The sequence below is a fragment of the Harmonia axyridis genome, chromosome 5 (genome assembly GCF_914767665.1).
Source record: "Harmonia axyridis chromosome 5, icHarAxyr1.1, whole genome shotgun sequence".
NCBI lineage: Eukaryota > Metazoa > Arthropoda > Insecta > Coleoptera > Coccinellidae > Harmonia > Harmonia axyridis.
Window position 1 is genome coordinate 3,341,345 of NC_059505.1, and position 17,506 is coordinate 3,358,850.

Below are 17,506 nucleotides of genomic sequence, written 5' to 3' on the forward strand. Positions count from 1 at the left end.
TCAACTGAGCTGAATTGGAAAAAATGGTAAAGGAAGAAAGTGTTTCCTTTGATTTCAACAATCCTCAGTTGAAATATATTTACAAGTCAAAGACTCACCCTGTATGCTGAGCTACACTTTTTCGATCTCATTAATTTCAAACACATCTCAAATCATAATTATTGGTTCATAACTGCCATACAGGGGTTATTATCATTATTATTCACTGAATCAGGGTCGTTGCGGCTCTATTAGCCATAGAGGGTTAAAAAAAAGGTGACTAAAATCTGAAAAACAATATAACTTCATCCATCAACTGCTGAAGATAATTTGAACTAACACAAATCAGATTTTAAAAGACGCAACGCGTAACCTTTGGCTTCCCATTCTCAACGAAACGATCGATGGAAATGCTTAGTTACCATATTATAATCTTCTTGCAACATATCATCACTCAGTTCCTTCGCGATCCCCAAAGTGGACTGTACATCACCTCAACAAAATCAACCCTTTTTTCAAAGGGCGACAATAAGGGAATAACCTGTCAGTGCAGAATGGTCCAGATATTGATTCTTTCATCATTCCCGAAGGGCCAACACTCCGCGTCGTTGCCAATTGGTTCCTTCTCATCCAGCACCGTTGTGAGTTCTACCCCTCTCAGAAGATCCCATTCATTGAAGAGTGAGCGTTAGAGTTGCTTGTCAACGTGCTCACGGCATTTGATAAAAGTCTTGCCGGTGCACCAGCATCAAAATGACGGTGAATTTGGTTGACGATGACTCGAAAACCAATGATGAGATTACGCTTAAGCCGAAAATGACCCTTATAAATGGGATAACAGTGATAGTAGGTTCTATTATAGGTTCAGGGATTTTTGTGAGTCCTACCGGCGTTTTGAAGGAGACAGGCAGTGTGAATGTTGCCCTCTTGGTATGGATAATTTCGGGGTTGTTTTCGATGGTGAGTAGTTTTTCATTTTTTTTAGTTTGTGGGAAGTTTGTTGATTTGAATGCATAGGGAATATTTGTACGTAATCGAGTTTATGCTGATGACATGTGTTTTGATGTATTACATCACCTGCAACACTTGCATTTCAATACGCAAAATTAGGACGATTTGTGAAAATATTTGAAATTACCACATAGATGGCCTAGTATCGATAAATATTCTAATATGCTCAGAAAATTGGATAGCAAAATATGATCATTCTCGAGAATATTTTTCTGTAACATTTTGGGATGTTCTGTTTACACTTTTCAATTCTTATACGGAATTTTTTGATGAAAGTACCTCGAGTCTCCAGAAAAAATTGTGGATGGTTGACAGGTGGTTGTTTTTCTTTAAATTTTTGGACTTTCAACATTCCAAAACTTCTTCGAACGATTCCAAAAAAAAATTAACGAAAAATGTATTTGAGTGTTGTTATTTGAATAAATAACAGAGATGCATTTTCATCTGCGAAAACTGAAATTAGCACAAAAAATCTTCAACTCGAACTTGAACATACAAAAATGACCTTTTCTTGGATTTTTGAATGTGATTGAATCGAGTCATTTTCATCTTCCAATTGAAGAATGTGTAAGTCATGCATCTTTCAAGATATGATCAACAATTGGAGGTGCAAAGGAAAATCAGAGATTTCTTGGATGATTTAAAGAAAAGAAGTCCTATAAACATGTGTATGCAAACGCTTTGTTTTCAAGGTACAGGATGTGTCTTGTAGTCCTAATCTTGTGTGATCATTACACCAGTTTATAGAATTTTTACTTATTTTCGCTAGATTGGGTAAATAAGTATTGAAAATTCTAATTGATTCATTCATCATAGTTCATAACCTACCAACAGTGTCTTTATAATAATTTGTATTTTCCTGAGGATTACCCACTAGAGAACAGTTTGAAATGTTTTTCTAGAAATCGGTAGCGACGGTAGCAGATACCACAAAACTACTAGGAACCAAAAAGTGTCTGGACTAAAGTCTAGACACTTACAAAGTTACAATTTATCAGTGGTCCACCATAAAAAAGTCCTGGAGAAAAAAGATGGCACTGACCTAGAAAAAATACCACCTTTTAGATTTGTGCTCAAAATTAGCAAATCACATGATGAAAACTGTAAATTGAAATATCTATGCCAAATCAAGGTTCAATATCTTTTATAGGGAAGGTGCTATAAGAAAAATACTTGAAAAAAAAATAAAACTTTAAAATCCTATATCTCGAGAACAAAGCCTTCTTAGGCCTATGTTTCTACGATTTATTTTTTTTAATGACTCATGCAAACTCTCATTTTCTTTTGTATCACCAATTTGGAAATACCCTATATAAAATCTAAAGCAGAAGAAAACGGTAAAAATTCAATGAATTCATCAAAAAATGAGTTGGACAAGAAAAATAATTTTTGTCTACCCCTAATATGTCCATGCTTATCAAACAGAATCCTGCACGAATTTGCTTAGTGTTTCCACACTTTGAATATGCTTAACTCAGAACATTATATGAAGATTGAGTCGTTGAAATCAGATGAAGACCAAATGGATTATCTCATCTTTTGAGATTTCACAAGTCGTGGACAAAACTGGTGATTGAATAAATGAGTACTATCATATAATGAAAATAGTTTATTGGAATTAAAACTGACATTTATGTCCATTGTAAATGCGATCTGTGGCATCACAGTAATAAAATAATTCGTTAAAGGTGAAATCCTAAAGAAATACACTTTTTAGTCCAAGCGGAATGATCATTTCTTCTGAACTTGATAGAAAAAACGTATCCATTCTTCTGAACGAATTTGATAATCTATCTAATAATCTTCAAGGTTAATTTAAATTATCCCTCGAACATTTCAATGAAGATCGTAATATGAGATTAAGATCATGGTTATACCTAATACCCCATTTCTTAGTAACTATAGAATTTGAATCTTTTGAGCGAGGTATATACATATAATATCAAGGCCATGAGAAAACTATTACAGGTAGTCATATGTGCTAAAGAAATTGTATTGAATATTAACGTTGCAATGAATATTTTTAATTCAATGGATGTATGTCGGGTAGATTATTATACGGAATCCTTGAAATATTAGTTTAAGTCTTTAGAATTCATCCATTCATTAGATTCTTGAACTAGAAAGATCAATGCGGCATTTCAACAGGTTTTTTCACAAAATTTCATTCTGCAAATTTCAAAGGAATGAATTATCAAAATTTAAAAAGCAAGAAATATATAAAATAAAATTCTAATGGAAGATCAAAACATTCTTATTATAAGTGGAAATTTCATACGTTGAAATATATTTTCTTCAGTTTTATTACATTTTGTTTCAATTTTCTAAATTTTCTGAATCGATCTCTTGTTATTCTTCTGAAAAATCTATATAATTTTTGTATACTTCATAATAAACATTCTGTACTAGCTTGGGTATGCACATTCAACACAATATATCTTCAAAGTTGAATCCCAAAAAAATATATACATATTGGAAATATCACTCAAGTTTTACACCACTAATTACATTATAAGTGTTTGATCTGGACATATGAATCGTAATAAGATTTCAAAACTCTGAAACTACTAGAGTGATCAACTTAGCACATCATCAATGCATGAAATTAAAAATACACGGAAATACTAAAAGGCAGTATAATTGAGGCATATTGTTGAAAATACACAATTCACCAGTTTAGATACCTTAGTATAACTTTTTTGCTCTTTGAGATCAGTATTGAACGTATCTTTTCTACCCAATCCCAAAATGTTTACTTTCCAAATAAATAGTTATAATACATTCAAAAAAATTTGAAGATTTAGGTATCTCTTTTTGAATGAATAAATTTTGAGATTGAACTCAAAGAATAAAATAATTTCACTAATGATCTATATTTAACATAGAAAGCCCCACAACTTTGAAATAAGTTCAAGGTTTCATATAATACTTTCAATTGAGTTAGGTACTGAATAAGAATGGTGGAATTGAGTTTTATTGCTCACATTTGAACGAGCGTTTTCTGCCGGAAATAATAAGTTTACACCTACTTCTATTAAGACATTGTGAGATCAAAAATCGGGCTTTAAAATGACATAATCAGATGATCAATAACTAGGATTTAATACTGTTAAGATGCTTAGATACTAGCAACAGGTCTCATAAAACTTTGATTGACTTATCAACTCGTTGATTGTTAATTGAAAAATATGGAAGTGTCAAAAATGAATTGAAATTGGACACAGAAATGATTTGATCGAACTAATCACCATGATGGAAATTTTATGAAACCCACCATAGATGTAACTTACTCCAAGCACAGTCAGAATGAAATAGTAATTCGATCTAAATCTATGTTTCAGTTTTGAACAAAATAATTGTGGGCTATTGAATTCTATTGAAGTTCTCGCAAAAACGAATTGAATATTGCTTTTTATTTCCACTCAAGTCCTATAATACTTCAATGTGAAGATAAGGAAACAAAATCAAATCATATTTATCAGATGGCATGGTTAAAACCCTGAGCTATACCAGCATTTGAAAATACTGAGAGGCAAATCTGATGAAATAAATCAAAAACACTGAAACAAAAAATGTTGGAAAAATGAATGATTCCAGATGGAAGATGATTGCAAGCGTAGGTACTCAATTACTCATCATGGTAAAAAGATCATTACTAGAGATGAATACAGGATATTTTCATTTATGAGGAAGATATCATCTAGCATTCAGCCACCCTCAACATATCTAGGGCATCATTAGAATGAGATGAAATTCCTAAATGATTTGCTAGGAGCTTCTTAGCTTCCAAGAGGTTGACTTCATTAGAGAATGCCTGACGTAGTGAGAATTTCAATAGAGTTTTTGAGAGATAATTAATTTCAGACGAGGTTATGCAGACAATCAATTTTTGGCCGCTTTGTTCTATACAATGCATGAACAAGAATCGGAGGGTACTTTAAGAACTTGCTTCACAAAAAAGGCTCTGAAATCGAACAATATTCATTAGATCTATTAAACAGGAGATCTTTCTATATGATAAGTAATAGTTTTTGAGCAATATGCAATAATTACTTAATTTTTGTTTTGAAGAATCAAATACGAAGAAAATCAATAGCCAATTTGTTTTGATTTAAAAATGGTGAACCATTTGGACAGCAAAGTGGATATACAAAATATACTTGTTTCTCATACCTTTGAGGCAGAAGAGCTGAAAGCGAGCTCTTGATTTACAGAAATTGAATTGATTCGAGAAAAACAATACGTAATCGACGAAATTGAGGTTTTGAAAGAAAAAAATATTACTTTCGTTTTTGCAAATCACGTTGGAGCTGATGAGGAAATTGGTGAATGTTTTAAATCGCTGATGGACATTTTTTAGGGTATTTTTAGGGTATTTTGCTGGGATTAGCACAGAAATACTAACAGGCAGTATAATTGAGACAATTCATTAAAAATACACAATTCGTCAGAGTAATGAACGAGACTGCATCTATTTCTTGGTGTTCATTTGGTTAAGTAGTATAGAATTTTTTTGGGGATCATAGAATAAAATTAGTGGAAAATATACTTTCAAAATTTCGGTTGACCATAAAAGTTCCTTTCATTTACCTCTACAGCCACCACACCTAGATCGCTTTTTTTTTAAACTTGAATGAATTTAGGAAAGAACATGGGAAAAGATTCCATGCACTATTGGAGCCTTCAGCAAAACTTCTCACTATCCATGCCAAAAAGTCTTATAATTGGAACATTTTAAGTGATAAGTGGCTGATAGAATTTTGTAATGAATACTTTAACTCATGTGTTTCTTTTAATGAATACGTGGATCTAACTTATTTCCTCTACACTGGCAATAGTAATAGGAAGACCACAGTAGAAATACAAAAGCTGAAAATACAAAATGCAAAAGGTAGTTTAAAAAACCAAAGGCCATTTCGAATTATTATGTCAAATGTCCATGGACAGTTGTAAAATACCTTTTGCTCTGTGTAACCAATAAATGAATTTTAATTCTTATTTTCAGGTGGGAGCCTACTGTTATGCAGAGCTAGGAACCATGATCCGAAAGAGTGGAGCAGATTACGCTTATATAATGGAGACTTTCGGTCCTTTTATGGCCTTCATCAGGCTGTGGATAGAGTGTATGATAGTTAGGCCTTGCTCTCAAGCTATTGTAGCCTTAACCTTCAGCGTTTACGTCATGAAGCCGTTTTTTCCAGAATGTGAACCACCTAATGATGCTGCTAGAATGTTGGCTGTATGTTGTATATGTGAGTTATTTTGACTTCTGTAATACGTATTATTGAGATAAATGGTTTGTTCGAACTGAAAATATCTAGATTTCGTAATTGAAGTTCGCTGCTGAGTAGATTGTAGATTTGAGGGGAGTTACATTGCACCACGACCTAGTGGTCTATTGTGCCCCCAATCAGAGCTGTTTTTACCATTGGTCATCGTAGTCTTCAGTTCTAGAGTTCTAACGAACTCTTCCTCACTTCTGAAGGGTATTTTTTTAAAGCTATAGAACTTTGAATTAAAACAACGATGGATTATTCGATTGACATGAATTTTATTTATCCACAAGATAATCTTGTGGCATTACATTTTAAATCTGATTTCTGGCATATGATCGCCACGGCTGGCTCGAATGAAGTCCAACCTGGACGTCCAATTTTCGATGACTTTTTCCAACATTTGTGGCCGTATATCGGCAATAACACGGCGAATGTTGTCTTCCAAATGGTCAAGGGTTTGTGGCTTATCCGCATAGACCAATGACTCCTGGACATCATGGTTGTTCAATTCAGGAATGAAAAAGTTAGTAATCATGGCTCTATACCGATCACCATTGACTGTAACGTTCTGGCCATCATCGTTTTTGAAGAAGTACGGACCAATGATTCCACCAGCTCATAAAGCGCAGCAAACAGTCAGTTTTTCTGGATGTAACGGTGTTTTGACATACACTTGAGGATTAGCTTCATTTCAAATGCGGCAGTTTTGTTTGTTGATGTAGCCATTCAACCAGAAGTGCGCTTCATCGCTAAAAAAAATTCGCTCATGAAAATCGGGAACAACGGCAATCTCATTTTGGGATCATACGATGACTCTACGCCTTACTTGATGATCGTTTGCCAGACCAAACTGAGAATAAATCACTTGATAGCTGTCAAATCGGTCGCCATCTCTAAAAGTAATGCCAATTTAAAGTTATATACCTCGAAAAAAAACACCCTTTATCTCATGAGGGTATATCAATAGCCATCAAAATATTATTGGGGTGTGAATTTTTACGATATTACGAATTTAACTTCCCCTAACGGAAGGAATGGAGCACTATCAATAATTTTATAAGTCCTTCCCGACGTGCTTCACTATCTGTGTAATTTAACAACAGCTAGATAGATATTACTCGAGAATAGAAGACATCTAAATGAGTTTAACTGATTTTTTGCGAGTCTGTCGATCTATTTCATAACGATAAGGAGTTGCTAAGAAACTTAGTCAAGTTATGAAATAAAGCACAGACTCAGATAAAATCGATCACGTTTAGAATTTAATAAGACTTTTTCACAAGCAAAATGAAAATATTCTGAAATGACGACGGAATATCTGTCACATTCACACATCTGAAGACACTGAACTCGACAGGCAATCATCTAATTAATTCGAACTTGACGAAAACTTCTGATTGGTTCATTTAACAAGTGCGAAAAATTATCATCCAAAATGATACTTCAATGTTATTCAATGAAGTACCTATTTCTATAATTTTATAATTTCTATTATTTTCAAAAAATCAAAGTTTGAGCTTTTCAGAAAAGATCTTGTTCCCATTCAGCTCCGTCATTATACTCACATCATTATTTACTTTTATCCAACACCACAATTCGTAGTTGAAGATCTTACTGATGGACCCACTAAAAGCTGGTTTCCATTGACTTCATAAATCGTTACAGTAAGGACATGCACAAGAAGTAATAGAGGTATAAACATCCTAAGTAAAATCGTTATCAGAATTCTCCTAAAAACGTACGATTTATCTACCTTAACGCTCTTGCTACTTTCTTTTCAATTTCGTTTCAAACTTTTATCATTAGAATAACATCAACTATCTAAGAGCTCAAAGATTTTCATTACTTTAAGCTAGTTCAGGTATAGCTTTTTCACGTGCTGGTGAAAGTAGCTACAGCCTATAGCATACCTAAACATGATGAGTACGTTCCTTAAAACCTATTAACCAATTTTAACTTTATTGCAAATTTATATCTTTCTTGATACTTTTAATAGACGAATAAGGTGCATAATTGCAGAATACGAATATCCTAAAAAGGAAAATGAAATTATAATATATAGGGTGTTTTTTTAGAGCTATAGAATTTTAAATTGCAATAAAACAACGATGGATTATTCGATTGACATGAATTTTATTAATCCGCAAGATAATCTTGTGGCATTACATTTTAAATATGATTTCTGGCATATGACCGCCACGGCTGGCTCGGATGTAGTCCAATCTGGACGTCCAATTTTCGATGACTTTTTCCAATATTTGTGGCCGTATATCGGCAATAACACGGCGAATGTTGTATCCCAAATGGTCAAGGGTTTTTGGCTTATCCGCATAGACCAATGACTTTACATAGCCCCACAGAAAGTAGTCTAGCGCTGTTAAATCACAAGATCTTGGAGGCCAATTCACAGGTCCAAAACGTGAAATTAGGCGGTCACCAAAAGTGTCTTTCAATAAATCGATTGTGGCACGAGCTGTGACATGTTGCGCCGTCTTGTTGAAACCACAGCTCCTGGACATCATGGTTGTTCAATTCAGGAATGAAAAAGTTAGTAATCATGGCTCTATACCGATCACCATTGACTGTAACGTTCTGGCCATCATCGTTTTTGAAGAAGTACGGACCAATGATTGCACCAACCCATAAAGCGCAGCAAACAGTCAGTTTTTCTGGATGTTACGGTATTTCGACATACACTTGAGGATTAGCGTCAATCCAAATGCGGCAGTTTTGTTTGTTGACGTAGCCATTCAACCAGAAGTGCGCTTCATCGCTAAACAAAATAAAATGGAAGTAGTACGCGATACGTATTCCGCACAGAACCATTATTTTCGAAATAAAATTGCACTATTTGCAAGCGTTGTTCAGGCGTGAGTCTATTCATGATGAATTGCCAAACCAAAGTGAGAACAAATCATTTGACAGCTGTTGAATCGGTCGTCATCATGAACAGTAATGCCAACTTAAAGTTATATACTTCGGAAAAAAAACACCCGTTATATTCCCATTTTTCTAGAGTAAAATGACATACTTTGTTCTCTCTCAAGCTGATGGTAGGTATGCCATCTTATACTACAAAATAACAAATGTTTGAGGCCTTTCGTTTATCAACCATTATTTAAACTGCAAGAGTCAAAAACAACAATAACCTCAACTGATTCATAAAGTAATCCCAAAAATGTACAAAACATCTACAGTATCGGGTTGTCATGGCATTTCTATGTGGTGGTGAGATATGTGAGGTAATCTGTCAACAGAGTTCAGGATCCTATGGCATGAATATTTGAATAAACACTATGTAATCCTGCCTGTTGGTGTCAAGCATAATTCCATTAAAAAATAGGATGCAAATAGATCTTATAGCTTTTGAGATGACATCTCAACGGCAAAGGAGTCACTTCTCATAACTCTTCATACTAGAACAGAGTGATATGTATTTGGTTTAAAACAAATTGCTATAATGTTTGAAACTTGAAACTGAAACATTGACATGTTGACAAAAAAATTCTTTGGGGTGTAAAATCCTTTCATATGAAAGGTTGTGGAGTGGATTCAATTAAAATAATGATGAAATTGGAACAACTCATTAAGTCCCTGTGGGATATTTGTAATGAAACAACAATTGTCAGATCCTTTGCTATCCAATTGACTTTCTATCTTCCTCGGGGAAATCCTTGGGGACCATAATGCTTCCAATTCCCGTAACAAACCTAATCCCTTTTCTCCTAATTGACTTTAAGAATTTCAAGACATTTTCATTTGCAGTGGTATTGACATTTGTTAATTGCTACGATGTGAAATGGGCAACAAGGGTCCAAGATGTTTTCACATACGCTAAATTACTGGCTTTATTCATCATCATAGGAGCTGGCATTTACCAATTATACAATGGTGAGTATTTCTAGGATTATCTAGAAATTTTGAAAGCTCAGAATAAAATACTTCAGATGCTTTGGGAAAAGTAAGAATGTTTTTTGTTTCCACAAACTCAAATTGAGTCAACAAAAAAAAAAAATGATGAGCATTTTCAAACATTGAGTTCCACAATTGTGAAATGCTTTACCATATATAGATCTGCATTTGCCAAAACAGTTTACCTTCAGATTATCATCCATTATTTGTTTTTTTAGTCTTCACAATTCGATATTTCAAACAGCACAAGAATCTCTTAAGAATGTGCAACCTGCTTTCTTTTCATGCATAATAAAAATGAACCAAGAATTGCTATTGAAGTGCTTCAATTTTCATTTCCTTATTTTTGTGGAAACATGAGATGAATTATTCGATTATTTTACCGTTTGAAAGAATTGTGTTTGTTCCAGGTCAGACTCAACATTTCACCTTTTTGAATACAAAGACTGAAGTTACTTCGTTGGCATTGTCCTTCTATTCTGGGCTCTTTGCTTATAATGGATGGTAAGTTGTTGGTGACAATTATAGAAAGAGCATCAGCTCCATATTTTATTTTTTTTTTCTAGGAACTATCTTAATTTTATCATCGAGGAACTGAAAGACCCTGTGAGGTGAGCTTAATAAATAAATTTTTCTCACTTTCAATAAATGCACACTATACAAAGATAAACAAATCGAGAGTTGGCTTCTTCATTTGGTACACTCCGAATCCCGAGTTAATAGAATGAAAATATACATAGGCGTACAATTTTGCTTCTGCCGTTTTTTCCGAAGTTCGAGGCTTTATTGTAAAAAACTAGTTATATATTTGTGATTCGAAGTATTGTACATCGCTGGCCTCCATTTGTTCTAATCTTTTGGGCAGCGTACGAATCCCGATGGTCAAGGCTGGTCAGACAGGCCGTGTTCCATTGATCGAAACAAGTGATAGTACAAGGGAGCAACACCGGCTAGGGTAGGACTTCCCATTTCAACGTTTCCAAATATGTCTTGACCACTTTCGCAACATGGGGTAAAGCATTGTCATGCTGTAGAATCATTTTATCATGTCTCTCGTTGTATTCTGGCCGTTTGTCTTTCAATGCACGGCTCAAACGAATTAGTTGCAATCGAAACGATCGCCTGTAATTGTTTCAGTCGATTTTAACACCTCATAATACACTTTGCGGAGCAGGTCCCACCAAATACTGAGCATGACCTTGGAACCGTGAATATTCGGTTTGGCCGTCGACGTTTAAGCACGGCCGGGATATCCCCATGATTTTCTGCGCTTTGAATTATCGTAATGAACCCATTTTTCGGCTCGAGTCACAATGCGATGCAGAAATCCCTTCCGTCTTTGCCTTGCAAAGACGACTTCAACTCGTACGGCACCCAATTTCCTTGTTTCTAAATCATTCCCATGACTTTCAGGCGTTTTGAAATGACTTGTTGCGTCACTCCTAATGATCCTGCCAATTCTTGTTTCGTTTGACACGAGTCTTGATCAAGTAATACCTCCAATTCTGCATCTTCGAAAACCTTCTCTTTTTGACGTCAAAATCTCAGTTCTTGAAGCGTTGAAATCACTCTCGGCACATTATTTCATTAATAGCGGCCTTAATATTGGTACCTATTAGACAGCATTCGATTAGCCTCAGCCACAGATTTCTTCATATTAAAGCGGAAAATTAAAATCTTCCGAAATGACGAGAATTTGGCTCATAAACTGACATGTTTAATAGAGAATAACTTTATGATGCAGACACAAATATTTCGATGGCGTTATGTTTACAATTACCTAAGCTTATAGTATGACATCTACGATCTATTTATTTCAATTACCACTCACCTCTACAGCAAAACTGCGGAAGCAAAGTTGTACACCATATATCAATGATATACGTTGAATGTGAAGCAACAGAAATAAAAATAAACACCCGTATTTGATGATAATACTATTCGAATATCCACCTAGGAATTTAGATTTTAATAAATACACTAATCACTGACACATCAACTCTTGATGCATCAAAAAATTAAGATTTCATAAGGAGTGAAAAAAATTGAAAATTTTATGTTGGAGAAAGTTGAGATCTCATAGAGCCATTGTAGCTTGGTTTCATATTCAATGGACTCACTTCGTATTGTGCTCGTTAAAAAAAATGAAAGCTAGCCTGTTCAATTCAGTTATCGAATTAAAAATTCGAACGATTTTGTATTTGAGCGACATACTCCTCGACGAATATATTATACAAAATATCCAGTTGAATGAATCATATTATAATTAATCTGAATATTCCAACAGGAACTTGCCACTTGCCATAGCCATATCTTGCACACTAGTAACAGTCGTTTACGTTCTGACTAATGTAGCTTTTTACACGACTCTATCACCGGAAGAAGTACTCGAATCCGAGGCTGTAGCGGTATCGTTTGCTAACAGACTATTTGGACCATTTGCATGGACCATACCAGTTTTTGTAGCACTCAGTACATTTGGAGCTGTCAATGGTATTCTTCTCACATCGTCGAGACTGTTTTACGCTGGAGCTTGCCAAGGACAGATGCCAGAACTGCTGACTATGATCCAAGCTAAGACCTTAACACCAGCTCCATCAGTTTTGGTCATGGTAAGAATACATTTTTTTTTGTATGGATCTTTCGAATAATGTAGCTTTTGAGGAGTGTCATGATTTGATGGGAGAACTTGTATTTGACTTTTCAGCAAGGGGTCGAGGGAGGTCTTTCATGTTAAGAATTCTTTTTCCTTCAAATAAAGCATTATACACCTGAGGAAAAATTGGAGATCCACTATGGAAGAGTTTCATCGGCCCGGCACCTATCTGTGGTGTAGACAATTGTGCCTACAAGAAAGAGTTTCAAGAGATGGAAGAAACCGAAAGAGAAAAACTCTCTGGTGGAGTCTTCCTGGTTTGGATCACTCCAAAAAGTTACTCCGAAACTGTGGCTCTGCCAGATCCAAGAAGTATCTGGATCTTAGTAAAAATAGGTACACCTCCTCACTGGTTTCCTCACAGGGCATTGTCGCCTTAGGAAACACCTCATGAGAATGGTTCTAACAGAAAATGACTAGTGCAGATTCTGTGGTGATGAGGAAGAAACTCCGGATCACCTGGTGATGGAATGCTTCGCCATCGCTAGCCAACGAAAAACCTGCTTTGGACAGGAAACCTGTAGAAGTGAGGAATTAGCCTTCATGAAGCCATCCCAGATATTAGAGTTCATTAGAACTCTGGAACTGGAAGGCGAGCTGTAGATCACGTTATGGAGAGAAAAGCTCTGATGGGGGACACAATAGACCATTAGGTCGCAGTGAAACGAAACCTCCTTAATTCAGTCTGATCTAATCTAAATGGAAGAGTTTAAAAGAATATTATAGTTTTGGAAGGAGTTTCTTATCCTTGCAAATCCAGTGTCATCACAAATTTGTAACAGAATATTCCCATCTCATAAAATATTTTACTGGCTTATAAAAATTTCATATTATGGTCTAGACCGGAAGATTTCTTTCATATGTCGACCAAAAACTTTGATTTTCAAATGTACGTTATTATTGAAACTGGGTGTTGAAACAAACTTATTGCCGCAATATGTTTTCATTGTGAACCAATATTATCTCAGTGAATTTTCCAATATCCTCTAAATAGATTGGGAACAGTAGCTCATGATTGTTTATTTCAATTTATTCTGTTCTTTCAGGCAATGCTTTCCATGCTTTATTTGACAGTCTCAGACATATATGCCCTCATCAACTACGTTGGTTTCTCCACATGGGTAAGTTTATTGAGCTATCTTCTTCAATATTGACTATTTTAAGTCATTGAATGTAAAACTATTGGACAAATTTGAATGCAGAATGTTCTTCCTCGATTTGTTGCTGATATGTAACGGCATATATTGAAATGAAAAGAATCGAATTTTTCATATGATATTCGTTAGGGTTTCCTCGAGAAAAATTGATAAATCATAATGTTTGGTAGGATCATGTCATTTCATGTTTTTATGGCATGTAAAGGGTGTTTTTTTAGAGCTATAGAACTTTAAATTGCAATTAAACAACGACGGATTATTCGATTGACATGAATTTTATTTATCCGCAAGATGATCTTGTGGCATTACATTCTAAATATGATTTCTGGCATATGACCGCCACGGCTGGCTCGGATGTAGTTCAAACTGGACGTCCAATTTTCGATGACTTTTTCCAACATTTGTGGCCGTATATCGGCAATAACACGGCGAAAGTTGTCTTCCAAATGGTCAAGGGTTTGTGGCTTATCCGCATAGACCAATTACTTCACATAGCCCCACAGAAAGTAGTCTAGCGGTGTTAAATCACAAGATCTTGGAGGCCAATTTACAGGTCCAAAACGTGAAATTGGGCGGTCACCACACGTGTCTTTCAATAAATCGATAGTGGCACGAGCTGTGTGACATGTTGCGCCGTCTTGTTGGAACCACAGCTTATGGACATCATGGTTGTTCAATTCAGGAATGAAAAAGTTAGTAATCATGGCCCTATACCGATCACCATTGAGTGTAACGTTCTGGCCATCATCGTTTTTGAAGAAGTACGGACCAATGATTCCACCAGCCCATAAAGCGCACCAAACAGTCAGTTTTTCTGGATGTAACGGTGTTTCGACATACACTTGAGGATTAGCTTCACTCCAAACGCGGCAGTTTTGTTTGGTGACGTAGCCATTCAACCAGAAGTGCGCTTCATCGCTAAACAAAATAAAATGGACGTAGTTCGCGATACGTATTCCGCACAGAACCATCATTTTCGAGATGAAACTGCACTAGTTGCAAGCGTTGTTCAGGTGTGAGTCTATTCATGATAAATTGCCAAACCAAACTGAGAATAAATCACTTGACAGCTGTTGATTCGGTCGATATCTTGAACAGTAATGCCAACTTAAAGTTTTATACATCGAAAAAAAACACCTGTTAAAACAAAAGGCACTCGATGTGAGTCAGGAGCTTTTGAGCATTCGTTCATTTCTGTCCCTGTTATGCCCTTTGAGACCACATATTGCTACATACAGTTCTTTGGTCTCAAAGAGTGCAATCAGTTAATTAATGAACGAGGGCTCAAATCAGTGCTTTTCTCTAGCATTGAATTGCTTTCTCATAACGATCATTATATTTCAGCTCAGCATAGGAGTGTCTGTGCTCTGCGTACCATGGTTGAGGTGGAAACGTCCAGATCTTGAGCGACCCATCAAAGTTCACCTCATCTGGCCCATCCTTTACATACTGGCGACCATTTTCATCACAGCGGTTCCCATGGTGGCTAGTCCTGTTGAAACAGGCATAGGGATCCTGATGATACTCTCTTCTGTTCCTGTTTATTTCGGTTTCGTTTATTGGAAGAATAAACCTTTATGTTTCTTGAAAGTGATCAACAGTACTACTGTGTTCTTACAAAAGATCCTTCTAGTTGTTGGCAAGGCGAAGACTGCTCAGTTGTAAAGATGGCGATTAATTGTTATTGTGTTATTGTTATTGAAATCTGATGATTGGGTGGGAATCTTCAGATGCGGGATCGTATACAAGGAATTTTTTATTCAGGGATAAGTTATTGAATTGATTTTGCAATGAGTCATATTAATGAAAAGAAGGACAACCAAGCAAAACAAATTCTATTTGTATCAAAATTATTTCTAATTCAATCTGTATCAAAATTAAAGGCGAACATTTTGCTTGAACGTAAAAGGTAATCCATAGAAATTATAGCATTTGCTTATAAGAGGAGAAAATGGTTATGAAAGTCACCATTTACTTTTAGCAAATCCTTCAACAATGATGCATCTGTTTAATGGCAGATTATTCGTTGAAGTAAAAGGATGTGTTGTGGTTTGTAGTTCAATATGGCAGATGTAGTGAACGTAAGAGAGGTCAAGTTTTACAAAGAGTGTAAAATCTCACAGACCATAGGCGTCAAAACAATATTTCGATTTGAATAAAATAACGTACAATGCTACAATACTATTAGGGGTAAAGAAATGTTCACAGTAAAAAATTTAATTTAAAAAATTCACAGTAAAAAATGCGTTACGTGGCTGCTTACCTTTTGGCCTCTTATGGCGGAAAAGTCAATCCAACTGCTTCAGATTTGGAAAAGATATTGAGCTCTCTGTTGGTATTGAATGCGACCTAGCTAAGGTCAAAAAAGTTATTGCCGAGCTAAATGGAAAGTCCATTGATGAAGTAATTGCACAAGGACAGGGTAAACTTGCTAGTGTACCTTCTGGTGGTGCTGTTGCTGCTCCCACAGCTGACTCCAGTGGTGCTGCAGCCCCAGCTGCTGAAGAAAAGAAAGAAGAGAAGAAGAAGGAAGAACTTGCAGAATCAGAGTCTGATGATGACATGGGCTTTGGTCTCTTCGACTAACCTAAACTGTTTGACAGAAGAATGTAAGTAACTGTATATTTGCTGTACAATACTCTCAACGAACAGAACAGCTGATTTCTACATTTCAACATGTGTTTCATGTATGCAATCATTTCTCCTTCACCTCTCGTTTACAGTAGTACTCGTTTCCTGTCAAACGACTTAAAAATGCGTTACGTGGCTGCTTACCTTTTGGCATCTTATGGCGGAAAAGTCAAGCCAACTGCTTCAGATTTGGAAAAGATATTGAGCTCTGTTGGTATTGAATGCCACCTAGCTAAGGTCAAAAAAGTTATTGTCGAGCTAAATGGAAAGTCCATTGATGAAGTAATTGCACTAGGACAGGGTAAACTTGCTAGTGTACCTTCTGGTGGTGCTGTTACTGCTCCCACAGCTGCCTCCGGTGGTGCAGCAGCCCTACCTGTTGAAGGAAAGAAAGAAGAAAAGAAGAAGGAAGAACTTGCAGAATCAGAGTCTGATGATGACATGGGCTTTGGTCTCTTGGACTTAGTTTAAGAACAACTATGTTTTTAAATAAATTTTCTTCAGAGCAAAAGGTTTGCTCACAAATAAAAGATAATCATCATTGATACGGATTGAAGGATATGCTTTCACTCTTACCTTTTCCTTTTGAGCAAATCTTTCTTCTTATTAATATGGCTCAATGTATCTGTGACAGCGATTCATGAGATTATACCAATATTGCAGTTAAAATCTGAACATTCCCACCCATCCTTGAATGTGTTATACACAGAATATCGGAAATGACATATTGACCAACTTCAACAACAATCAGGATCATTTTATTTTCATAGATGAACTAATGATTTTTAATACGAATACCCTTCTCCTAGAACTGTTTTGTATTTGATACCATGAAAAATTAAGACCAAATCGGATGAAAGGGTATTATTGTAATTGAACCTTAT

General features: G+C 35.6%; 3 protein-coding genes across 3 annotated transcripts; all 3 read left to right on the top strand.

The window, feature by feature from the left end:
- Nucleotides 1-433: 433 nt before the first annotated feature.
- On the top strand, nucleotides 434-16,513 carry LOC123680497 (large neutral amino acids transporter small subunit 1). The gene is made up of 8 exons (XM_045618426.1): nucleotides 434-939; nucleotides 5,996-6,242; nucleotides 10,032-10,157; nucleotides 10,589-10,682; nucleotides 10,745-10,789; nucleotides 12,466-12,790; nucleotides 13,881-13,955; nucleotides 15,336-16,513. The coding sequence occupies exons 1-8, from the start codon at nucleotides 733-735 to the stop codon at nucleotides 15,654-15,656; spliced, it is 1,440 nt and encodes a 479-aa protein (XP_045474382.1). The 5' UTR covers nucleotides 434-732; the 3' UTR covers nucleotides 15,657-16,513.
- LOC123680499 (60S acidic ribosomal protein P2-like) lies at nucleotides 16,232-16,711 on the top strand. Its single transcript, XM_045618428.1, is given in 2 exon segments — nucleotides 16,232-16,317; nucleotides 16,320-16,711. Coding segments are annotated over 2 exon segments (342 nt in total). The 5' UTR covers nucleotides 16,232-16,233; the 3' UTR covers nucleotides 16,578-16,711.
- On the top strand, nucleotides 16,668-17,200 carry LOC123680498 (60S acidic ribosomal protein P2-like). Its single transcript, XM_045618427.1, has one exon. The coding sequence runs from the start codon at nucleotides 16,668-16,670 to the stop codon at nucleotides 17,091-17,093; it is 426 nt and encodes a 141-aa protein (XP_045474383.1). The 3' UTR covers nucleotides 17,094-17,200.
- Nucleotides 17,201-17,506: the final 306 nt, after the last annotated feature.

Bases quoted from the DNA above. Each gene is read 5' to 3' on its own strand.
- LOC123680497 (XM_045618426.1), top strand. From the start codon at position 733: ATGACGGTGAATTTGGTTGACGATGACTCGAAAACCAATGATGAGATT. The intron at 10,158-10,588 runs GTGAGTATTTCT...TGTTTGTTCCAG, and splicing joins CATTTACCAATTATACAATG to GTCAGACTCAACATTTCACC. The intron at 13,956-15,335 runs GTAAGTTTATTG...ATTATATTTCAG, and splicing joins ACGTTGGTTTCTCCACATGG to CTCAGCATAGGAGTGTCTGT.
- LOC123680498 (XM_045618427.1), top strand. From the start codon at position 16,668: ATGTGTTTCATGTATGCAATCATTTCTCCTTCACCTCTCGTTTACAGT.